The sequence below is a fragment of the Vipera berus genome (assembly GCF_964194415.1).
Source record: "Vipera berus genome assembly, chromosome: 6".
NCBI lineage: Eukaryota > Metazoa > Chordata > Lepidosauria > Squamata > Viperidae > Vipera > Vipera berus.
In genome coordinates this window covers 32221214-32247590 of record NC_138208.1, presented here as the reverse complement: position 1 = coordinate 32247590, position 26377 = coordinate 32221214, and the positions used below count along the sequence as shown (strand labels likewise).

General features: G+C 37.4%; 1 protein-coding gene across 1 annotated transcript; it reads right to left on the bottom strand.

Moving 5' to 3' along the window:
- Positions 1-24992: 24992 nt before the first annotated feature.
- Positions 24993-26105, bottom strand: GPR85 (G protein-coupled receptor 85; the record flags this gene model as incomplete). The annotated part of the gene is made up of 1 exon (XM_081330271.1): positions 24993-26105. One exon carries the CDS (start codon positions 26103-26105, stop codon positions 24993-24995), a length of 1113 nt encoding a protein of 370 aa, XP_081186397.1.
- Between the last annotated feature and the right edge of the window lie 272 nt (positions 26106-26377).

Here is a 26377-nt window from a genome sequence, read left to right as displayed (position 1 = left end):
GTACATTGTAACTTCAAATTCATTTAGAAAAATCATGCTGGTTTTACTCATGAATCATAATACACTACTCTAGGAATTATGTTTTATTAATTATTAATTATTAATAAAGTTAAATGTCCTAGCACAGTGATGGCGAACCTTTTAGAGACCGAGTTCCCAAACTGCAACCCAAAACCAATTATGTATCGTTGGGTGCTGGGTGGGCGTGGCCCATTGGGTGGGTGTGGCCCATTGGGTGGGCGTGGCTGCAGTGGTAATGTCAGACTGGGTGGGACTAAAAAGTTCAATCAATTCCAACTTTGTGAGAACTTTTTTTTTCCCCACGAGAAGTTGAAATTGATTGATTGAACCTTTTTTTTTTTTTGCACATGGCGGCGGAGGCCTAAAGCGAAAAGGTTTTCTAAAACCCAGCTGATGGCTAGGTTCGCCATCACGGTCCTAGCACAAGGAAAGCAAAGTAAAGAAAATCTAAATCAGCTACTGTTGTTTTTAAGTGATGAGACATATGGTTAGTATTCATGCCTTAAAGGATGAAAGCTCCTGAAAAGGCCTAAAACCTCCTTTAATTTCATGTATTACTTTAACAAAAGAACAAATATCTGTGTTCCATTGCTTCTAAAAACTCCTAGGACTTTCCATATATATGTCTTTATTTATATGTTTTAGATATTTTTATGGTTGCCAACAGCACATAAAGTGGAAAACTGAAATATGTTATAAAAATCTAGAATGAACTCTTACTTAGTTCCATTACAATTCTTACATACATGTATATATAAGAAGCCTCTTTTGTCCCTCTGTCCCTTTTTTCTTTTGCTATGTTTGCTCTATTTTGTTAAATAAAGGATAGAGAGAGAGCTTGTCTGCTCAGCTATTGACCATGAAGCCCAAGAGAGGGGTGATTATGATCCTGTTTTGGTAAATTGCAAATAAAATAGCAAAATGCCTATGAACAATTAATGCATAAGTTTTAAATTAGCTATTGTAATAAAATACACACCTTTGCCAAAGTCTTACCAATTTATTCCTAAGTCAAAAAAAAAAAAGAATAGACATGCCAAATGCCCACTGAGCTGCTGTCAAACTAGAAAAATAAATACCATGCATGCAATTTATTCCCAAGTTAAAAAAAAATCAGTGCCAAATCTTGCAAATAATATAGTTATAAGTAACTAAAGGAAAAACATTCAGAAACCCCCTTTCTGCATTACCCAGTACAAACAATGACAGGAGCAGGAACTAAAGCTCAACTTCATTGCATTGCTTGTTCACCATTTCCCAATATCTTTATATCATTACATCCAAGAGCATCAGTGGCGTAGCGTGGGGGGTGCAGGGGGGGCCGGCCACACCGGGCGCAACATCTGGGGGGGGGCGTGCTCGCACTGAGCTGCTCAGGGAACCCCAAGGGCTGCACAGAGTCGGCTTGGCTCCGCTCTCGAGCTGCTCTTTCTTGCAAAGCGAAACGAATCCGGCAGGTGAGATGGGCAGCCACATAAACTGAATAAAATAAATAGAAGCGCCCAACTCTCCGCCCAGGCTCAGGCCAACCACAGGCGCCCCGGCAGGCTTGGCCGAGTGAAGACGGACCCGCCGGCCGGCCGGCCTAGCTTCGTGTGCATGCGTGGCTTTATTTAGCGGGGCTCACGTGCGAGCTTGAATGCAGCGGCTCTTGCAGGTCGGAGCCCCGCCCAGCCACCCTCGAGAGGCACCCGGAAGCATCCCACATGCGCGAGACTCTTCTTGGAAAGTCTACACCGCTGCGGGGTGCGTCTTTTCGGCGGTGCCGTGACATCACTTGCCTTGCCCCAGGTGCTGACAACCCACACTATGCCACTGAAGAGCATATTTCTACAGTGGACTTTGCGCTTTCTTCAGTGCAGGTTGTGCATTTCTCTTCTATCTTAAGGAATAAGCAACTCATTAGAATTCTGGTGAAAGGCCATCTCCTTGTTTTTAAAATATACTTTATTAAACAAGTTTTAAATAAAAACAAGAACATTATTACAAAGTACTGAAAAGTGCGTCAAATAGAAAAACACTTAAACACCCTATACACCAAAAAACAAAAACAACAACATTAAACAAGACTGGGGAGTGTAATACTACCCCTAATTTTCTTTTTCTCGTACATCCCAGGCTAAGTAACCTTTAATTACCAAATATTAGAAATCTATAATTGTATATATCTCCAGATTCTATACCTCAAATAATAATACACAATCATCTGATATTTCCACTGTTGAAGTTAAATATTCTATTTTGTAACCATGAATACCAGGAGTCCCAACTTTTATTAAAAAGTGATTCACTTTTCCCTTTGAGAATATATGTCATTCGATCTGACTCTGCGCATAGTAATACTTTCTCTATTACTTGATAGTCCATTGGGATTTCCTTCGTCTTCCAATATTGCGCATAAGTCATACGCGCCACTGTTGTAATATGTATTAATAGATACCAAACATTTTTTGGTACTTCTTGTGGCTTCATCCCCAAGAGGAAAATAGCTGGGTCCAATTGAAAATCATATCCTGTTATTTGAAATAACCAATTTTTTATATTGGTCCAGTAACGCCTAACCTTTGGACAAGTCTACCATTGATGGTAGAAAGTGCCCCTGGCAGAATCACATTTCCAACATTTGTCATTTGCATTGAGAAACATTTTTGAAATTCGGGCAGGAGCTAAGTACCATCTATACAACACTTTGTACATATTTTCTTTAAATGCCGTTGCTAACGTTAATTTTATATTTTTCTTCCAAATTTGTTCCCACTCCTCTAATTCTATAGTGTGACCAATATTTCTCCGCCAGGCAATCATTACATCATTTATTGTTCCCCCTTCCATCCCATGAAACAAAAGGAGATTATTTCATTTCATTTCATTTTCATTTATTATATTTGTATACCGCCCTTCTCCCGAAGGACTCAGGGCGGTGAACAGGGCACATAAAAAATACAGAATACAAAAATTAAAAAAGAATTAAATAAGAGCCCGAGCTAAAAACAGTAGAATAATATTAAAAATCCCCAATAAAAACCCCAGCACATCCCCCATCAGGCCAGGCCGGCTTGCTCAAATAGGTAGGTCTTCAGACCGCGTAGGAAGGAGCGAAGGTCAGGTGCCATCCGGAGCTCAACCGGCAGCTGATTCCATAAAGCTGGGGTGCCCACAGAGAAGGCCCTCCTCCTGGGGGCCACCAGCCGACATTCTCTGACCGGTGGCACCCTGAGGAGGCCCTCTCTGTGGGAACGCACAGGGCAGAGGGAAGTTGACGCCGGCAGCAGGTGATCCCCGAGGTACTCCGGACCCATGCCATGTAGGGCCTTAAAAACCATTACCAAAACCTTGAACCTTTATCTAAGACCTTATAGGTCTTAGATAAAAATTTAGCATCACTTCCCCATAAAATCTTGTCTAATTCTTGTGGGATTATATTGATTCCAAATTCCTGCTTATCCCTATTAAACCTTGAGCTCATTTGAGAATACGACCACCAATCCAACTCTATACACCCAGAATGTAACTCCTCCCTGGATTTAAGATTGCCTCTCAGATCTATGAGATCTTTATACCTATAATTTCTGTCTGGATTGTGTAACGTCGAATAAGTTACAGCTTCCAAAGGAGTAAGCCAGCCAGGTATCTTTTTTTATTGAAAAGTTTTACAATACATTTTTTTTAAAAGGACAAAACCCCTCCCCACCTCCTCCCCTCTCCCCAAACCTTCCCAACTCCTCCCTCCCCTCCCCCTCCCCCCTCCCAGACTTCCCAGAGCTCAATACAGGGTATAAAAATACAAACAATCATAGTCTACCTTATGCAAACAACAATAAAATATTAAATTCTATCGCACTTTAACTCCTGTAACATAACTACAAGCAATTTAAATATCACATCAATACATATTCAAATGCTAGATGAAACTTTTTAGTCCCATATTTATTCTGGATATAATCAATCCATCTTCTCCACTCCACAATATATCTCTGTTGTGACTGGTCTTTCAAGTACGCTGAAATCTTTGCCATTTCCGCCAGATTGGAAACTTTTAAAGTCCATTCTTCTATAGTCGGCAGTTCTTCTTTCTTCCAATATTGCGCTACTAAATGTCTCGCTGCCGTAATTAAGTTCAACATCAGCTTAGTGTCCACGACAGTAGTCTCAGTAATAATGCCCAGTAAAAACAGTTGCGGACAAAACTTTATCCTTTTCTTAAATATCTTTTGCATGTTCCACCAAATTTTAATCCAAAAAGCTTTAACCTTTTTACAGGTCCACCATATATGAAAATACGTTGCATCTTCACCGCCACACCTCCAACATTTGGGCTGGCAATTCGGATACATACTTGCTAATTTTTTAGGATCTAAGTGCCACCTATAAAACATTTTATAAAAGTTCTCTCTTAAGTTTTGAGCCTGCGTAAATTTTACATTTCTCACCCAAATCTTTTCCCAAGTATCCATTGTAATGACTTCTTGAAAATTCTGAGCCCACTTTAACATACAGTCTTTAACAAGTTCTGTCTCTGAATCAATTTCTATCAATGCAAGATATATCCTTTTTATATGTGCTTGACCTTGATCTCTAATTTGCTTTACCAAATTTTCATCAATCATTAAAAAACCAATTTTCTGGTCTTCCTTCCACCTGGCCTGTAGTTGCCCATACTGAAACCAAGTTTGTACAATCTTTTCTTCTCTTAAGATATTATATGGCTTTAATTGCCATACATTCCTTTCCAAACTTAAAATTTCCTTATATGTAATCACATCATGTTTAAACCCAACATTTATATTTTCTATTGTGTGTTTCAGTATTGCCCATATAGGTATCTTATAATTTAACTTATGTCTATACTTTTTCCAAACTCGCAACAGAGCATACCTTAAAATATGTACCTTAAACACATTATCCACCTTCTTATCATACAATAAGTATGCATGCCATCCAAATAACAAATCATGGCCTTCAAGATTTAGTAATCTCGCTTGTGTTAAATTAAACCAATCACTTATCGCTGACAAAGCAGCAGCTTCATAATATAATTTAAAATTAGGCATTTTAAGACCACCTCTCTCACGCGTATCCTGCATAATCTTAAATTTGACTCGTGGCCTTTTCCCTGCCCAAACAAATTTATTAATACCTTTTTGCCATTCCTCCAAGTTTGAATCCTTTTTAAGTATTGATATCATTTGAAATAAAAATAAAAAATTTGGCAAAACGTTCATTTTCACAGCTGCAATTCTTCCCAATAAAGATAATTGTAATTTTTTCCAACTATCTAATTCTTTTTGAACTTTTCCCCATAACTTTTCATAATTATTTTTATATAACTTTACATTTGAGGGTGATAAATATATCCCCAAATATTTAACCCTTTTAACTATTTCAAATCGCGTTAGCTCTTCTAAAACAGCCTTTTGTGATACTGTCATATTCTTAGACAACATTTTAGTTTTTTGTATATTAACCTTAAATCCAGAAACTTTCCCATATTGCATTATTATCTCCATCAATTCTACAACTGAATAGTCAGGCTGAGTCACTGTAACAACCAGATCGTCTGCAAACACCCTCAATCTATAATCCTGGTCTCTAATTTGAATTCCCTTAATTTTGTCCGAACCCCGTATTTTAATCAATAATATCTCCAATGTTAAAACAAATAATAAGGGTGACAACGGGCACCCCTGCCTTGTACCCTTTTCAATATTACATACTTCAGTCAAACTATTATTAACTATTATGTGGGCTGTTTGCTTTTGATATAATGCCCTGATTGGTTGTAAAAATTTATCCCCAAATTTCATTTTATCTAATACTTTCAGCAAAAATTGCCAATTCAATTGATCAAAGGCTTTTTCAGCATCCAAAAAGATCAACGCTGCAGGGATCTGATTGTTTCTTTCCAAAAATTCCAACAAATCTACTATATGCCTCACATTGTTCTTCATTTGTCTACCACTTATAAACCCAGTTTGATCACCATGAATTACTTGTTGCAATACCCTTATTAATCTGTTAGCTAAAACTTTAGCAAATATCTTGTAGTCCGTGTTCAAAAGTGATATTGGCCTATAATTTTTTGCTTGGGTGACATCCTGGTCTTCCTTCGGAATCAAAGAGATAAAAGCAGTCTTCCAAGACGGAGGTACCCCTCCTCCCATTTGAATTGTCTGAAACAATTCCCTTAATGGCTTCACCATCTCTAACTGTAAATTTTTGTAATACACAGCAGTCAATCCATCCATACCTGGCGCTTTGCCCACTTTCAATTGTTTAATTGCTGAAAAAATTTCTTCCTCAGTTATCAATTGGTTCATCTCTTCCTTTTGTTCTTGCGTAAGAACAGGAATATTAGCTTTCATCAAATATTCATCAATATCTGCCTCACTAATCTTATCTCTAGCGTACAACTTAGAGTAAAAATCAACAAAGGTCTTTTTGATAAGACTCTGCTGGTACACTACCTTACCCTTATGTTCTATTCTATCTATATTAGAAGCCCTTTGCTTCTTCCTTAACAAATAAGCTAGCCATCTACCTGGTTTATTGGCATTGCAAAAAGTATTATGTCTAACATACCGTAAGTTAGTTGCCACTTGATCAGCCATCAACTTATCAAACTGTCCCCTTAATAATTTTTTTTAATTGAAAAGTTTTACAGTACATTTTATCTTTAACAATCCCCCCTCCCCCCACCCCTACCTAACCCTCCCTATCCCTCCCCCCCATTCCCCCTCCCCCCCGACTTCCCAGAGCTAAGTACAAGGTATAAAAACAAAGAACAATCATAAACATCCATATGCTAAAAACAATAAACTATTAACTCTATCGCCCTCTAGCTCATATAAAATGGCTACAAGCAATACTAATGTTACATATAAAAAGAAAAAAAAAAGAAAAAAGAAAAGGAAACTTATTCAAATGCTAAATGAAACTTTTTAGTCCCATATTTGTTCTGAATATAATCAATCCACATTTTCCACTCCATAATATAACGTTCTTGCGAATGATCTTTCAAGTAAGCCGAAATCTTTGCCATTTCCGCCAGGTCAGAAACCTTTAGAGTCCATTCTTCTATAGTCAGCAGTTCCTCCTTTTTCCAATATTGACCTATTAAGAGTCTTGCTGCTGTAATTAAATTCAACATCAACTTAATGTCCACAACAGTAGCATCTGTAATTATTCCCAGCAAAAACAATTGCGGACAAAACTTTATCCTTTGCTTAAAGATCTTCTGCATATTCCACCAAATTTTTATCCAAAAAGCCTTAACCTTTTTGCAGGTCCACCATATATGAAAATACGTTGCATCTTCACCACCACATCTCCAACATTTAGGTTGATAATTCGGATACATACTTGCAAGCTTTTTAGGATCTAAATGCCATCTATAAAACATTTTATAAAAGTTCTCTCTTAGGTTTTGGGCTTGCGTGAATTTTACGTTCCTCACCCAGATCTTTTCCCAAATATCCATTGTAATAACTTCTTGGATATTCTGGGCCCATTTTATCATACAGTCTTTAACAAGTTCTGTTTCTGAGTCAATATCTATCAATGCGAGATAAATCCGTTTAATACGTGCTGGACCCTGATTTCTAATTTGCTTTATCAAATTTTCATCAGTCATTGAGAAACCAATTTTCTGGTCTTCTTTCCACCTGGCACGTAATTGAGTATATTGGAACCAAGTTTGAACAATCTTCTCATCTCGCAAGAGATTGTACGGCTTCAAACACCAGATGTTCCTTTCCAAACTTAAGATCTCCTTATACGTAGTCACATCATGTTTGAAGCCTACATTTATGTTTTCTATTGCATGTTTCGGGATTGCCCACAACGGCATCTTGCAGTCTAACTTATGTCTATACTTCTTCCAAACTCTCAACAATGCCTGTCTTAAAATATGCACTTTAAAAACATTATCTACCTTCTTATCATACAACAAATATGCATGCCAGCCAAATAACAAGTCGTGGCCCTCAAGATTTAATAATCTCCCTTGTGTCAAATTAATCCAATCACTTATTCCTGACAATGCAGCAGCTTCATAATATAATTTAAGATTAGGCATTTTAAGACCACCTCTTTCACGAGTATCCTGCATAATCTTAAGTTTAATTCGTGGCCTTTTCCCTGCCCACACAAATTTATTGATACCCCGTTGCCATTCTTCCAAATTAGAATCTTTTTTAAGAATCGGTATTCTTTAAGAATCGGTATTCATTTTCACTGCTGCAATTCTTCCCAGTAAAGACAATTGCAATTTTTCCCAACTCTCCAATTCTTTTTGAATTTTCCCCCATAACTTTTCATAATTATTTTTATATAACTTTGCATTTGAGGGTGACAGATACACCCCCAAATATTTAACCCTTTTAACAATCTCAAATCCAGTTAATCCTTCTAAAAGGGCCTTTTGCGGTATTGTCATATTTTTGGCCAAAATTTTTGTTTTTTGTACATTAACCTTAAATCCAGAAACCTTCCCATATTGCATTATTATCTCCATCAGGTCCACAACAGAGCTTTCTGGCTGAGTCACCGTAACAACCAGATCGTCTGCAAACGCCCTCAATCTATAATCCTGATCTCTAATTTGAATACCCTTAATTTTTTCTGAATTCCGTATTTTTATCAATAATATCTCCAATGTTAAAACAAATAATAAAGGTGATAACGGACACCCTTGTCTTGTGCCCTTCTCAATATTGCATACTTCAGTCAGACTATTGTTAACTATTATTCGGGCAGATTGTTTTTGATATAATGCCCTAATTGGTTGTAAAAATTTATCCCCAAAATTCATTTTATCTAAAACTTTCATCAAAAATTGCCAATTCAATTGATCAAAAGCTTTTTCAGCATCTAAGAAAATTAGCGCCGCAGGGATCTGGTTGTTCCTTTCCAAAAACTCCACCACATCAACTATATGCCTCACATTATTTTTCATTTGTCTAACACTAATAAACCCGGTTTGATCCCCATGAATCATCTGTTGCAAAACCCTCATCAATCTATTAGCTAATACCTTAGCAAATATCTTGTAGTCTGTATTTAAAAGTGATATTGGTCTGTAGTTTTTTACTTGAGTAGCATCTTGATCTTCCTTCGGAATCAAAGAAATAAAAGCAGTTCTCCAAGACGGAGGCACCTTTCCCCCCTTCTGAATTGTCTGAAACAATTCCCTTAATGGCTTTATCAGCTCCAATTGTAAATGTTTGTAGTAGACCGCCGTCAGACCATCCGTACCTGGCGCTTTATCCAACTTCAATTCCTTAATTGCTATAAAAATTTCTTCTTCTGTTATCAATTGATTAATCTCCTCCTTTTGTTCCTGTGTAAGAACCGGGATGCTAGCATTCTTCAAATATACATCAATATCTGTTTCATTAATCTTCTCCTTAACATATAGTTTAGAATAAAAATCCACAAAGGCTTCCTTGATAAGATCCTGTTGAAACACAACCTTTCCTTTGTATTCAATTTTATCTATGTTAGAGGCCCTTTGTTTTTTCCTTAACCTGTAGGCTAGCCACCTACCTGGTTTATTGGCATTGCAAAAAGTGTTATGCCTAGCAAACCGTAAGTTAGTTGCCACCTGATCAGCCATCAACTTATCAAATTGTCCTTTTAACAAGTTAATAACCTCTTTAATCTTCACATCCGATGGATTCAAAATTAGGGCCTTTTCTTTTTCCCTAATTTCATTCTCCAGTTCTTTCCTCCTAATTTCCATATTACGTCTGTATTTATTATTCATATATATTAACACCCCTCTCATATAAGCTTTGCTAGCATCCCAAACCATGTCCATAGAAGTATCCTTGTTCATATTAATTTCAAAAAAGTCTTTTATCTGCTTTTTACATTCTTCCACATTTCTCTGATTTCTAAACAAATTCTCATTTACGCGCCAGGAGCGCCTATCTCTATTGTCCTTATTGATCTCTAACCAGACTGGACTATGGTCAGATATAGTTCTTGCACAGATCTTTATCTTCTTAATCCTAGAGAAAAAAATCATTAGTCAGTAATATAAAATCAATCCTAGAAAAAGATTGGTGTCTATCAGAAAAAAAAGTATAATCCTTTTCATGTAAATGCGTTTCACGCCAAATGTCTCGTAATTCCAGATCATCCTTCATTTCAAAAAAAGATTTAGGCAGTCTAGCATGACTCGGAGCATGTTTAAAAAAACCCGATTTGTCCAGCTGTACATCCAAGACACCATTCCAATCTCCCATAAAAATAAAAGATTTATAATCCAACTGGGTAATCTTTGTATGTAGTGAACTATAAAAGTCAGCTTGTTGTTGATTTGGAGCATACAGTCCAACTAAAAGCGTTTTTTTGCCTTCTAACAGCAAATCTATCATAACATATCTTCCTTGCTTATCTACTTCAATTAGTTCCGCTGTCAGAGTATTCTTAACATAAATAACCACTCCATTTTTCTTATTCATTGCAGAAGCAATAAATTGCGTACCCAACCTTGAATTCAACAAGTACTTCTGGTCCATAACCCTAATATGCGTTTCTTGCAAGCAAATAACGTCAGTCTTAAATTGTTTTAAATATTGAAAAACTTTCTTTCTCTTCTGTGGTGAATTTAATCCATTAACATTCCAGGTTAGGAACTTAGTCACCATTCTTGGCATCCCGAAGCTTCTGAAGCATGTCTGCCAGGACCCCTGTAACTTCCTTAGGCCGCGCCCCTCCCACAGCTTCACTGTAAGTATGCTTTGGAGGTTCCATAACTTTCTGCTGATCTTGTTCTTGCTCTTGTCTCACTCGTCTTAAAGCGGCACGCGTCATCCTCTGCTCTCCAGCAGCTGCCGATGAAACTGTAATTTGATCCCCTCCAGCACCATTCTCCTCTGTCTGTGTTCCATCAGCATCTTGAGGCTTTCCCTCGCCATATCCCTTTACAGCTTCCAGAAGTGATAGAGGGGTTGCTTTTAAAACTTTGCTGTAGAAATCACGTGCCTGAGTCACTGTAACCAGACGGTAACTTTTACCTTCATGCATCACCACCATGCCCACTGGAATCTCCCATCTAAACTTGATGTCACATTTCTTAAGTTCCTGTGCTAGGAAGGCAAAATCTTTCCTTCTCCTTAAAATCTTTGGAGGAATCTCTTTTAAAACCAAAACTTCTTGCTCAGCAACCACCAACTTAGTATCATAAGCAACTTGAATAACTTCATCCCTAATTGCTCTCTTTGTAAAGTAAACAACCACATCTCTAGGTAACTTCCTCTGCCTTGCAATCCAGGAGTTCACACGAAAGATTTTATCTATACTTCCCTCAATTTCAGCTGCTGATTGGCCCAGTATCATTTCCAAAGCCTCGGAGATCAGCTGCTTTAAATCTTCTTTAGGATTCTCTTTTAAGCCCCTGATTCTGATAGCAAACTCCATCTGATGGTACTGGACCAGACTCAAGTCTCCATCCATTTTATCCCTTATATTTTCATTCTCTAATACTTTTACTTCTAATATAGAGTTCTTTTGACTAAGATCCTCCACTTTTTCATCCAAGCTTTGCACACATACAACCACATTTTCAATTGTAGACAAGATGTCTGCCCTCATTGCTCTAAACCTCTCTTCCAGCTTCTCTTCCATTTTCTCCTCCAGCTTTTCCATCATATCTGACATTAATTGTGTTTGCTTTTCAAAGGCATCCTGTAAATCTTTAAGAGTCAGTGCCGGAGCAGGTGTGGGAGGGAGCAAAGCTTGCAACGAAGTCTGTTGCACCGGGGAAGCCCCCGCACTCCGAAGAACTTTAGAGGCTTTCGTCGCCATCTTCCCCCACTTTCACTTGTTGCGCACTTTCACTTTTAATCCATAAAATCCGTTGAGCTAGAGAGTAAAGATAAAAGTCCACTTCACCTTGACCTCCTGTACCGCTCTGCCTGCGTCTTGATACTCAAGAGTCTTTCCTTCTGGCAGGGGTGGTTGCTAACGCTTGGCTCTGCTCCAAAAATCACAGAGCAGAGACGCTGCACAGCCCAGAGCAAACCCAGGCTTCGGGGGGGCTCAATCCTTCAGCCGCCCAAACTTAAAGCTCAGGCGGCCCCGGAGAGCTCAACCGCTACCTGGGGCCTCACCCCCTCCTCTTCTCCCGGGGAGGGGGCTTCCGAATCACCAAAACAGCTGATCGGCGCTGTTTTTCAGTTATTCAACAAAGCTGCGGAGCGGACAGCCCAGAGATGGCTGTCTTCAGCATCGCATCACCACCGGAAGCTCTGTCCCCTTAATAAATTAATTACCTCTTTAGTCTTCCCATCCAATGGGTTCAAAATTAAAGCCTTTTCTTTTTCCCTAATTTCATTCTCTAATTCTTTCCTCCTAAATTCCAAGTTACGTCTATATTTGTTGTTCAAATATATTAATGCACATCTCATATAAGCTTTACTAGCGTCCCAAACCATTTCAATAGAAGTACCTTTATGCATATTAATTTTAAAAAAATCCTTCATCTGTTTTTTACACTCTTCCACATTTTCCTGATTTCTAAACAAATTTTCATTTAAACGCCAGGAGCGCCTATCCCTATTATCTTTTTCTATCTCTAACCATACTGGACTATGATCAGACATAGTTCTTGGACAAATCTTAATCTTCTTAATCCTAGAAAAGAAATCATTAGTAATTAATATGAAAAAGATTGATGTCTATCAGAGAAAAAAGTATAGTCCTTTTCTTGCAAATTTCTTTCTCTCCAGATATCTCGCAATTCCAAATCGTCCTTCATCTCAAAAAAAGATTTAGGCAGTTTAGCATGACTTGGGGTACTTTTAAAAAGATCCCCTTTGTCCATTTGTACATCCAAAACGCCATTCCAGTCCCCCATAAAAATACAAGATTTATAATCCCACTGAGTAATCTTGCTGTGTAATAAACTATAAAAGTCTGCTTGTTGTTGATTAGGAGCATATAATCCAACCAGAAGCGTTTTCTTGCCTTCTATTAACAGTTCAATTATAACATATCTTCCTTGTTTATCTGCTTCAATTAAAGCCGCTGTCAAGGTATTCTTAACATAAACAACCACTCCATTTTTCTTATCCATTGTGGAAGCAATAAATTGTGTACCCAGCCTTGAGTTTAACAAATACTTTTGATCCGTAACTCTAATATGTGTTTCTTGTAAACAAATAACATCATTCTTAAATTGTTTTAAATATTGGAAAACTTTCTTTCTCTTCTGTGGTGAATTTAAGCCATTAACATTCCAGGTTAGAAACTTTGTCACCATCTTTCGCGACCTGAAGCTTTTGGAGCGCTTCTTCCAAAATCACCTGCACTCTCTTAGGTCGCGCTCCTCCCACAGTTTCACTATAAGTAAGTTTTGGAGGTGCCATCATGACTTTCTGCTGTTTTTGTTCTTGCTCTCGTCTCATTCGTCTGGAAGCAGCACGTGTCATTCTCTGGTCTCTAACCTCCTCCGATGATACTGAAATTTGATCCACTCCTGTAGCTTTCTCTTTTATCTGCGTTGTTCCTTCAGCACCTTGTAGATTCTCACTGCGTGATTGACACTCTCCCTCACCATTCTTGTTTATAGATTCCAAAAGTGGTATGGGGACTGCTTTTAAAACATTGGTATAAAAATCACGTGCCTGCAGCACTGTAAGAAGACGATGTCTCGTGCCTTCATGCATCACCACCATACCCACTGGTATCTCCCATCTGAACTTAATATCACGTCTTCTTAATTCTTGTGCCAGAAAAGCAAATTCCTTCCTTCTCCTTAGGATTCTTGGAGGGATCTCTTTTAAAATCAGAACTTCTTGTTCAGCAATTGCAAATTTATTATTGTAAAAGGCTTGAATAACCTCATTTCTAATTGCTCTCTTTGTAAAATAAACCACCACATCTCTGGTTAATTTCCTTTGTCTTGCAATCCACGAATTAATATGGAAAAATTTGTCTATATCCTCCATAATTGCTTCTGCTGGTCGCTCCAAAACACCTTCCAAAGCCTCTGAAACTATTTTTTTCAAATTTTCTTTAGGATCCTCTTTTAAGCCTCTAATTCTCACAGTGAACTCCATCTCTTGGTACTGTACCAAGGTCAAATCGTCGTCAATTTTATCCACCACATTTTCAGTCTCTGTCATTTTTGCATCTAATCTGATATTATTTTGGCTGAGATCTTCCACTCTCTCGTCCAGGCACTCTATGCATACAGCCATGCCTTGAAATGCAAGTAAGATGTCTGCCCTCATTTCAGTAAACCTCTCATCCATAAGATCAACTAGTTGTTGAGATTGCTTTTTCAAAGCCTCTTGCAAAACATCCTGCAAATCTTTAACTGTAAAAGTTGGTACAGGTGCAGGTGCAGGTGCAGAGGGGGGGCATTAAGGCTTGTAACGAAGATTGCTGCACCGGAGAAGCCCCCGCACTTCTAGGAACTTTTGAAGATTTGGCAGCCATTTTCACCCACTATTGCCTGCTACGCACTTTCACTTTCATCAAACTCCACAAAGTCCACCGAGTTAAAGATCATAAATTCACTTTCACCTGATTCTCCTGTATCGCTCTGCCTGCATCCAAGTTCTCTAAAGTTCTCTCTTGCTGGCAGGGATGGTTGCTGACGCCCTGCTCTGCTCCAAAAGCCCGGAGCAGAGGCGCCCCGCAGTCCGGAGCAAACTCAGGCTTTGGGGGGCTCAATCCTTCAGCCGCCAGAATTTTAACTCTGGCGGCCCCGGAGAGCTCTACCCCTACCTGGGCGCTCACCCCCTCCTCTTCTCCCAAGGAGCGGGCTTCTGAGCCATCAAAACAGCTGATCGACCCTGTTTTCGGCAGCTCTACGGAGACGACGGGGCTGACAACCAGAATGGCTGCCTGCGGCGGAGCCTTGCCACCCGGAAGCCAACCAGCCAGTTATCTTTGTATAGATCCACCCTCTCACCATACGCCAAGAGTTTATCAATACATCCCTAATATAATAATTAGAGAAAACTTTATATTGACTATCCTTTCTTGGCCAGAGATAGGCATGCCATCCCTGCGTTAAATTATATCCTTCAATAGTTTATTTATTTATTTATTTATTTATTTGTTTGTTTTTATATACCGCCCTTCTCCCGAGGGACTCGGGGCAGTATATAAACACCCTCCTTCTAGATAACACAACCCAGTCCCTAATCCAAGCCAAGGCAGAGGCATGGTAATACAGCTCCCAATGTGGGAGCCCCAGTCCTCCCCTTGTTTTGTGCTCCTGCAGCGTTCTCCTTTTAATACGTGGCTTTCGATTATTCCATATGAATTTACCAACTATCTGTTCTAGTTTTTTAAAAAAATTCTTACCTAGTTTTACAGGAGCAGTTTGGAATAGGTATAACCACTTTGGCAAAATATGAGTCTTAATCACTGCGATTCGTCCTAGGATTGAGAGTTGAATGTTTTTCCAGCTGTCTAATTTCTTCTCCATCTCGGTCATCAATTTTTGATAATTTAACTCCTTTATAGATGGACACCTTGAAGATAACCAAATACCTAAATATTTAACTTTTTTAACTATTTGGATCCCCATCACCTCTTGTAATTGTACCTTGGATTCAGTTCCGATATTCTTTACCAAAAATTTAGTTTTATCTCGATTAATCTTTAAACCTGCTACTTCTCCAAAGGCACTAATTTCCTCCAATAATTTAGGGCCTGATTCCAATGGGTCTTCCAAAATAAAAACTAAGTCATCAGCAAAAGCTTGAAGCTTATATTGCTGATCATTTACTTTTAATCCTTTAAAATTATTATTTTGCCTAATTATAATCAATAGTGGTTCTAAAGTCAAAATAAACAGTAGAGGTGAAAGGGGGCATCCCTGTCTCGTACTTTTTTATATATCAATTTTCCTAGTCATTTCACCATTGAATAATACTCGGGCAGATTGCGTAGTGTAAATTGTTTGTATAGCTCTTACAAAATTTGGTCCAAATCCCATTTTAATCATCTGACATATTAAAAATTCCCAACTAACCATGTCAAATGCTTTCTGAGCGTCAAGAAACATCATTGCCAACTGTTTGCTAGGGTGCATCTCATAATATTCCAACGTATTCATCACTATTCTCAAATTATCTCTTATTTTCCGATTTGGAAGAAACCCATTCTGATCTGAATGTATAAATTCTCTTAAGAATACTTTAAGCCTGCCCGCCTGAATTGAGGAAAAATTTTATAATCTGCATTCAATAGCGAAATGGGTCTATAATTTTTAACCAAGGTATGATCTGAATCTTCCTTTGGGATCAAAGATATATAAGCCTCTGTCCATGACTGGGGTATTTTCCCTTCACTCAAAACCTCATTAAATAAATCTTTTAAATGGCCACTAAACGTTCCCAACATCTCTTTATATAATTCCGCTGGGAGTCCATCTGTTCCCGGGGTTTTCCCATTCAATTGTTTCTTAATTGCCTCCTTTATTTCCCCTTCTGAGATCTCTGAATTCAAAATTTGTTTTACATTCTCAGTAACCTCCTGTAAGTCCACCCTTTCTAAGTAACTTCCAATCCTTTCTTCTAAAATTGGGTCTTTCTTATACAATGCGGTAAAGAATTCCTGAATCACCTTTTTCTTTTGTTCATTTGATCCCACCATATTTCCCATCCCATCCTGTAACCGTTCTATTTTTCTCGCAATTGCTTGCTTCCTAAGCCTATAGGACAACCATTTTCCAGCCTTCTGGGCATGTTCAAAAAAAATTGTTTATTCCTTTGAATTTTCTCTGCTAATTCACGTTGATCCAGGAGGGAAATCTCATGTCGCGTAATATCTTTTCTCTCCCTCACTATTACTGAAGATGGGTCTGTTTGAAGAGCCTCCTCGGCCTCTGTCAACATTCCCATCAACTTCAATCTCTTAACCCTCTCTTTCTTCCACTTATGTGCCAAATACTTAATTGCTATCCCTCGAATCACTGCTTTCGGAGTGTCCCATATAATTTGAATTGGTGTATCTTCCCTTCTATTCTCCTCAAAAAGTATCCCATTTCCTGGTTCAACAGGTTTTTGAATTGTTCTTCTTTTAAAAGAGCTGCTCTCATTGTCCATCTATACCTCTTCTTTTCTCCTTTCCAAACCAAAACTAATGGGCTGTGATCTGCCCAGTCATTAGTCGTAATCTCTATTTCCCTAACCATCTCTTTCAATTCATGGGATGCCCATATCATATCAATTCAGGTCCATGTTTGATGCCTGGGGGAGAAATAAGTATATTGCCTCTCTTCCCTGTGAAAATCTCGCCACACATATACCTAACTCCTCCCTCACTTGACCCCACACCTTAGGCAATGTTCTTTTTACCCCTTTAAGTAAATGTTGTCCCGGGTTATAGTCTTTAACAACATCTACTATTGCATTGAAGTCTCCTACAATGCATATATGCTCGTATTCTAACCCTGCTATTACTTTATATAAACCTTGAAAAAAGGCACACTGATTACAATTTGGTGCATAAACATTCACCAATAAGATCTTCTTCTGAGCCAATCAAAGTTCTACCATCACTACTCTACCTTCTGTATATGAATACACCCAGTGGGCCTCAATATTTCGCCAGACGTAAATCACTACTCCCCTTTTCTTTTGTTCTGCCAGGGACACAAAAACTTCCCCCAATTTTGGACACGCTAGTACATTCTGTTGACTTTTAATGATATGGACTTCCTGGATACAAATTATATCATATTTTAATTTACAAAGTTTGGACCAAGGTTTTTTCCTCCTAATAGGAGCATTAAGACTGTTAATATTGACAGAAAAAAGGCGAACCTCTTCCTGAATGTCACTGCTTCGCTGTATTCTTTATTTTTTTTGCTAACCATGTCTCCATTTGAGGGCCCGAGCCTCCCAATTCCCCAGCATCTTCCTTATCTATAGTCTTCTTTTCTTTTAATCCTCCACTTCTCCCCTTGAAATCCAATTGGACTTCTTCCTGGCTTTTGCCTTCTAACTCCTCCTCACTCTCCTGATTGAACTGAAATTCAAAACAAACATGGGCATCCTGTAAGTTATCAATATGATATCTCTTGTCCTGCCATATAAAGCCAATCCTTCTGGAATCAGCCATCAGTAGTGAATGTCAAATTTCCTAAACTGACTTGTTAGGAAATCATATTTTTTCCTCTGATCTCTTACTCTTCTTGGTAGCTGCTTAAGAATAATTACCGATCTTCCTTTAAAGGATATAGTCTTCTCTCTTGCTTTCCTTAGGACCTGCTCCCACACTGATGTTTTATTCAGTCGGACATGTATCTCTCTCGGGAGTTTGTTTCGACGTGCATAACTAGTGTAAACCCGAAATACGTCATCTATATCCCTCAACATCTCTTGTGGGTTCACCTCAAGCACTCCAGCCAAAATCTCTGTCACAATAGTTTCCAACTGCTCCTCTCGGTCCTGTTCAATGTTTTGTAAATGTAGGAAGAAGGCAGATTTATCTAATTCAAGGGCAATTATTTCATCCTCCAGGCGTTTGTTAGCTATCACCAGCCGGTGTTCCATACTTTCCACTTTTACATCTGTCTTATCCATTCTCGTTTCCACCACCTGTATCTGTTCCTCTTGACTCACTACCATTGTCTGCATTTCCTGGAGCTTCGTATGTATACTCCTTATTTCTCCCTTTAAACCTTCCATCTGGTTACCCATCTCAGCCTTCATTTCCTGCTTTAACTCTTCAAATCCTATAGCTGTAGTTTCCTGATTTTTCAACATTAAGTCTTGAAGTGACTTGAACATATCCTGAACTCCCTGTATAGATAAAGCGTCTTTATTCCCTGTCACTGTCTCATCCGAAAATTTGCGAGCTGTCAGGGGTGTAATTGATGGGGATTGTGTGGGCACAGGCACTATGGTCTTCTTCTTGGCAAAAGTTGTTATGGTCGCCATTTCCGTTATTCTTTGGTGCTCTTCCAAAATAGCCTACACTTACCCAATCTCCAAGACTCCTCCCCAAGCACCTCGTACTCTCAATATTATCCTAATCACCCAATTTCTTTTTAAACCCCTAATATTTAACCAATATTCACTTATAAATATTCCTGTAAACAGTTATATCAAAACTTATCAAATTATGCCAATTAATCAATTAATTATCCATACACACAATTCAATACTAAATCTCAACCATAATACCAATCAAAAACTAATTGATTAATATATTAGTAAAGTAATTATTTTTAATCGCTTAATTTATAAATTTATGGAAGAATTATTTCCTTTATAAAAATAAATAATCAAATCTAAGTTTATTAAAGTAGGGGTTAAATATGTTGTTATTATATAAGATATAAAAAGAAAAATATAGAGAATATAGTAAATAGGCCCTATCAATGGCAAAAAAGAAAGGGAATAAGTAATAATATGGATAAGCCAATATTCAAAAAAAAGGGGAAGATGTAACTCAGTTCAGTATATTTAAATTCCTTATTCTTCAAACAGACGTGGCAGTCCAATTCAGTTCAGTTCAGGAACTAAAGCTCAACTTCATTGCATTGCTTGTTCACCATTTCCCAATGTCTTTATATCATTACATCCAAGAGCATATTTCTACAGTGGACTTTGCGCTTTCTTCAGTGCAGGTTGTGCATTTCAGTTCTATCTTAAGGAATAAGCAACTCATTAGAATTCTGGTGAAAGGCCATCTCCTTTTGACAACTCTACTCATGGAAGCTGTTGATGCTGCCATTTGCTCTTATACCTTTTTTAGTATTATAATAGGATTTCCCAGAGCATATGACTGGAAAACTTCATATCTCTTTGCACTGCCATATGCTGAACATAACTGTGATCTGTGATAACATATTTGTAGGAAGAAGTCATACTTTTAGATGAACAATTAAAATAGGCTTAATTGATTAATCAAGCACAACTGTAATGTTAATTAAAGTTTTCTACAATTAATCACTAGGTCTTAGCATCTTTGTTCCCTACTATATAGATCAAAGAGATGTTCTCACATGCTCCAAATTTAATGAACAGGAAACTCAAAGATGGTTTTTGATCTCTTGATTTTTGATTCCACTCAAAGGTAGCAAAAAATACGCCTATCAAGGTTAAGCATTTTAATGCTTTTTCAACCATCTCAATATGAATCATAAGAAAATTAAATTTATAATTGTCAACTGAAATCATTATTTGGGCCTGTTATTTGTATTCTGGTTGCAGATTTGTTAAAGGAAAAAAAGTCTGAAGCACTTGTATATTGGGAAAAAATAGTTTAAAATTTGTATTAACAGTAGGCTCTTTTATCAATTTATATTATTTCAGCTAAATGTCCACATCCAGAATTTCAAGAAAATGGATTTTCATAGATGCTTTGAAATCTATAAAGTTCATTATTTAATTTGTTAAAAGCCAAGTTAACTGAATTGAAACACCAACAGTAACAGCATATACCATAGTGATAGTATGCAGTATTGCAGGCTAATTCTGCTGGCTGCCAGCACTTCCGAGTCTTGCTGGCTCAAGGTTGACTCAGCCCTCCATCCTTCCGAGGTCAGTAAAATGAGGACCCAGATTGTTGAGGGCAATATGCTGACTCTGTAAATTGCTTAGAGAGCGCTGTAAAGCAGTATAAAATGGTATATAAGTCTAAAAGCTATTGCTATACCAAGATGGCACTCTCTGTCAGTTGACTGATCATATTTAACTGGAAAATGGGCAGGGATATGTTTTGTAGGTCTGACATAAGTAAAATAAATAAAAGCATCGTTCACTCTAAGGTTTTTCAAAACTGCAAATTGCCTCTTAGGAGTTACCAGACAACATTCTGAAGGGTAACTTCAGATGAGTTAGGCCTGAAAGCTATGGGTTAGAGATTCTACAGTCTACTATATGTGGCAGGTAGGGTTGTATAAGTCTGTCCTACAATACTATGCTAGAAGCAAGTGTCTGGACTATTAAAGGAAGGTTAAATTATGCAAAGAGAAATTAGTTGATTATATTTTGTATAAAGGAAAACCATAAAAAATAAGAAAGCAGAATGAGAAACTGTATTTCAACAGGATTATACTATATTTTCATTAAGTCAGAGATTTTTCATTATATACATACACACACACACACACACACACACATTATCTGAGAGTAGGGACAAGACTTAAGCAGAGCTTCTCATTCCTGCTTTGCACTCTCAGTAGATGAAGCATATTAACAGTTTATGGAAATGTGCACTGGCCATGCATTGGAGTTCCTAAACTGAACTATTCATTCAAAAATTCTAAACAAGGAAAGTTAATTCTTGTAAGCAAGAGCATTTTTACACAAGAAAATGTTTCAAATGCCTAATTCCTCACATCTAATCCAAAGTGCTCTTTTTCTTTTGGGGGGAGAGCTGCATCATATGATTTGGATGGTATATTCCCATAGAGCAGTGTTTCTCAACGTGGACTGGTTTCCGAGATGTGGACTTTAACTCCCAGAATTCCCAAACCAGGTGTGGACTTTAACTCCCAGAATTCCCCAGCCAGTCTTGCTGCCTAGGGAATTCTGGGAATTGAAGACGTCCAGGTTGAGAAACACTGCCATAGAGAACTTCCTTTGGAGACAACATTGCATTCTTTGCATAACTAGGTCCAGAGTCCAAAGCTACATGTTTATGTCCTTTTTCTATAGTTTAATTCATAAAATTATGATCTCACATTCCCATTCTGTGCCTGGCATGGGAGTGGGAGACAAAGATGCTGACATTCAAAATCTAATATTAATGCCAGACTGGTATAAAATGTGTCATTTCAGTGGTATACATCCTTTTTAGAAAAAAATAAAGATCTTATAGTGCCATATTTACAATAAAGCAAGCCTATTATTTCCTCTCTGCTTGTGCACTGAATTATAATAGTCATCTACACATGCACTTAAATTCATGTAACATTTCCAAATGATATAATCAAAATTTTAAATTTGTGCCATCTGCTGAATAAGCAGATTTGTGCCATCTGCTGAATAAGAGAAAGTTTAAAAATTTCTGGCCTTTAAAACACTGCATTTGTTTGCATGTACAATAAGTACTGTACTTTTATTAAATTGTTAAAATGTGACAATGATATCTTAGGAATGTAATTAATGTACAGAACTTAATGGCTAATTCATCATAGCAGTCAGCCTTAAATAGAATAAATTAATGTATCCTTATTACTATTTCTATGCTGCTAGCTCCTCAAAAAAATTCTACTTGAGAATTACCCTTTGAGATAGACATTTTGAAAACTGACTTATGAACCAGTGAAGATAATCATTCATAAAAGTTTTGTTCCATACATGTAGAACAGCCATACACAACATCACTTGTACTATTATGAGGGGATTTTCCAAACCTTTGCACGTGTATTTAATCATGTAAATATACACAGTACAATGGACATATCCATAATCATGTGGTTATTTGAATAGATAAGCCAAAATTTTGCTATACTTGTGTAGGAAAAAAAAAATGCAAAAATGTTTAGGAACTATAAGAAAGCCAGTTTGGCCCCAAGTTAGAAAACAGGAGTCCGCAAGTTCAAGTCCTGCCTTAGCTATGAAAGCCAGCTGGGTTAGTAATGGTCAGTCATTCTTTCTCAGCCCAGCCCACCTCACAAGTTTATTGTGGGGAAAATAGAAAGAGGAAGGTGTGTTGGATATGTTCACCACCTTGAGTTATTTGTAAAACTAATAAAGGCAGGATGCAAATAAATAAATAAATAATACTAATACTATTGGAATTAGACTTGATCAGATATGTACCTCAGTACTCTAATTGAACTATATTATGAGGTTCAGGCAATAAGATGGCACTTTGAAACTTCATGCACATCATCTTTTGGGGATTATGACATGAAATGTTTTTGCATTCATGAAGATTGAGTATTGCAGTGTTTAACACTACCTGCTAAATTTAGCCCTTGAACCATCAACATGATGAAGTATAAATGAGATCATTTAGTGGAGCTAGTTACATGTATTTAGGCATTCAATGTTTAGTCCCTAATCTGTAACTGTATTATTTGATTATATGTGATATTATGCCTGAGCTATCTAGTTATGTATATATTGCACTTCAAATATTAGCATAACCCAAAATATTTTGGGATAACTAATTATGAGTTATAGAACTACAGCGAAATATAAGGGACAATATTTAATAATTATTATATTTGTTGGATCAAGTCCTTGTTCACAGAAGTTAAAACTTTTGGCCAAATTTTTGATTCACTAAATTACTGCATTAAAAATTGTTCTCTGTGTTAGATTTTAAATACCATGTAGTACTAAGTAGAACTGACATATTCAAATGATAATAGGATAATTATGATAACTACAAAGAGTGCTATTATCAAGAATATCATTTATCAATTCTCTGGTCCCCATTATCCTTGCATTTTACAGGTTGGGAATACAGTAACTTCAAAGAACAATAATCCAGAATGGCTACATTCTTAATATTTCATGCTCACTTAATAAAATATTACTAATAATCATAATGAAAGGATGGTTGTAAAAGTGGAAAAATGTAAAATTTTATTCCAAGGAAAATTAACAGGCTACACAAATCAATTTTGGCAAATGCAACTTTATATTGAAATCCACACATCTGTATCTTAAAAAAGGAAAGACTCACAGACTCAAATGTCTTTGTAAGGTACTAGAAATCATATTATATGCTTTCACAAGTTAAAATTGAAATAATTTGAAACAATTAATACAACAAAAATGTGCAGAAAGTATCAACAAGACTGTGCCTTCAGTAGAATAAATGCTTTACACATTGTGCAAGGTATGTTACTAAGGCTGAGGTCTTCCCATGACAGCTTAAAAATATAAACACACATAGACTAACTGTGTTTCTCAGAACAAACTAGAATGGGCAACACACTTAGAGAGGGGGAAAAAATCATATCCTACCAATAGGCATACTGATCTGGGAGAATCATGGGAATAAAAATAGGATTTAAGTGATCTTTCATGCATTCCCAAATGACAGACTAGAGTGACCGATTTATTTTTCTTTACTTATCTGCTAAAATGCTGAACAAAATGGAAGATACTAGATAATCCCTTAAGGCAACATGTGGTATATTCCATGTAAGGATTACTTTTTGACATTACAATTGGATAATCTCATTAATGTTGCCTATCTGACTAATATCTAGCTTTTGAAAATATAATCAGTATTAATTCAAATTACATTTTTAAAAAAGATAAAGGAAACAAACTAACAGAGAATACAATTATATGCATGTAATATTTCTTTCAAAATGAAGGAATTTTAAACAAAAAAGAATATACTCAAAGAACATTAAAAGTCTTTAATTTAAACAAAAAGGGGAAGGAGGAAAAACCTAGAAAACAGAACTGCTTTGGAATGTTCCTCTAAACTAACAAAGGATGAAAATTCAGCACTACATGGCACATCATTTCCCATCAACTACAGGACTTCAGTCAGTCCCTAGATTTTAGTCTTCAAAAAATAATAATTATATGAAATGGTTGAAAGGTCATCCAGTGCCTAAAATTAGTTTTAACAACATATTAACCTTATGTCAAACTTAACTGTTTCAGTTGTCCAATGCTAACCTTTTTTGATAGTCTTACTTTACGTCATGGTATATATACAGCATTTAGTGCTGATATATTTAGCACCTGCTACTCTCTGACTCATTACCTAGATTTCAACCATATCAAAGCAATTTAGGACAATGGCTCAGTCCTTTATTCTTAATTACAAACCTCCCCGAATGGTCAGCAGGAATAAGTTTAGATTTCAAAATAGGATTTATTGATAAGCTATTGCAAAAATGGCAGAATATTGTTGCCCAAATCCTTACAATTGCTGACATTCCCCCTTTAATGCTGTTCTCTTCCTTCTCATCATCTTCTTCTCCTCTAGACAGGGCAACAGTAACCCCACAATTGCCTAGTAGAGAAGGGTAGTGTTTTCACAAGACTAAAGATTTTACAGATGCTCCCTCATATAACACAGTAAGGTTCCCTTGGTAACCTGGATTTTCTGCAGTAAAGAAGGGTTGTGCTGAAGCAGCGCCTCAGCTCTCTGTTGGAGAAAATGCACACAAAAGGATTGATTCCAGCTTGGGCAAAACTCATCCAAACAGCGGCTGTTAGAAATCCCCCAGGAACCACAGGGCCTCTTGTAAAAACTCTCCAGTAACAGGCAACCAGATAGGGCCCCCACAAGGTGAGAAAGAGGAATGTCATTATATAGAACATTCTACTGATTCGTTTTTCCATTTTGAATTCATCCAACACAAGTAGCCTTCTCCTACTTGTGGTGTTAGCATTTTGCCGGATCCCAAGCAAGGTAGGTGGTGTGGGGCCCCTTCCAAATCCGGCCAGCCAATTTGCAGCTGCTTGACCACTGGCTCCAGGACCATGAAATGTCCAGTTCTGGCTCACCGCAGCAACAAACTGAACGGGCTTCATTTTCCTACGATCATGAACAAAAAAGATCAGCTTGAGGTAGACAAGCTGTGTGGCTAGAAGGATGAGAGCAAGAAGCAGCATGAATCCCAGCGAATCATTGGCTCTAAAGGAACGATGCTGAAAGGTACACTGGTCTTCCTCCCTAATAAATGAATATGTGCCCACATCCAATACTGGAGGGAAAGCCATAGCTACAGATAGGGTCCACACCATACAAATCACTGCTAAACAAGTCCAAAAGGACAGTCTTTTTGTATAAAAGCGGTGGTGGGCAATGGCTAAGTATCTGGTGACGCTTATGCAGAACAGCATGAAAGCTGTGTGGAAACAGGACAAAACACCCAAGAAGGCAATCACTTTGCAAGTGAGGGTCCCATACGTCCAAGATGATCCATTTTTCACAGAAGTAAAAACAAATGGGAAACAAATTGCAGATCTGAGGATATCTGAGCAGCAAAGATCCAAGAGGAAGTAATAAGGAGCTCTATGTAAGGACTTGTCTTTAATGAGCAAAATGGAGATCAGGAGGTTCCCCACTACACTTACTCCTATGATGAATCCCAGAGAAGTCAATTTCAAAAATGCTGTTAAAGGGGAAAGATTTTGCAAAATGTTGTCAGCTGCATGGCTGTAGTTCGCCATAGATGGATGGAAGATAAGAAGGTTGCCTTAGTCAAGTTTCATGATCTATATATATGAATAAGGAACAAAGAGATCCATACATCTTACTGTGAATGTATTCCAAAAGCAGGTCTGACCTGGGATTTAATTACATAGTATGTTCTCTTTTCTTCCATCCGATTTGTCATGCCATCAAAATATCTGAAATGAAAAAAAAATCAAGCCATCAGGCCTTAATTTAACATACAAATAATACCAGGATGAGCTAACCAATATGTTAATTTATGGAGAGC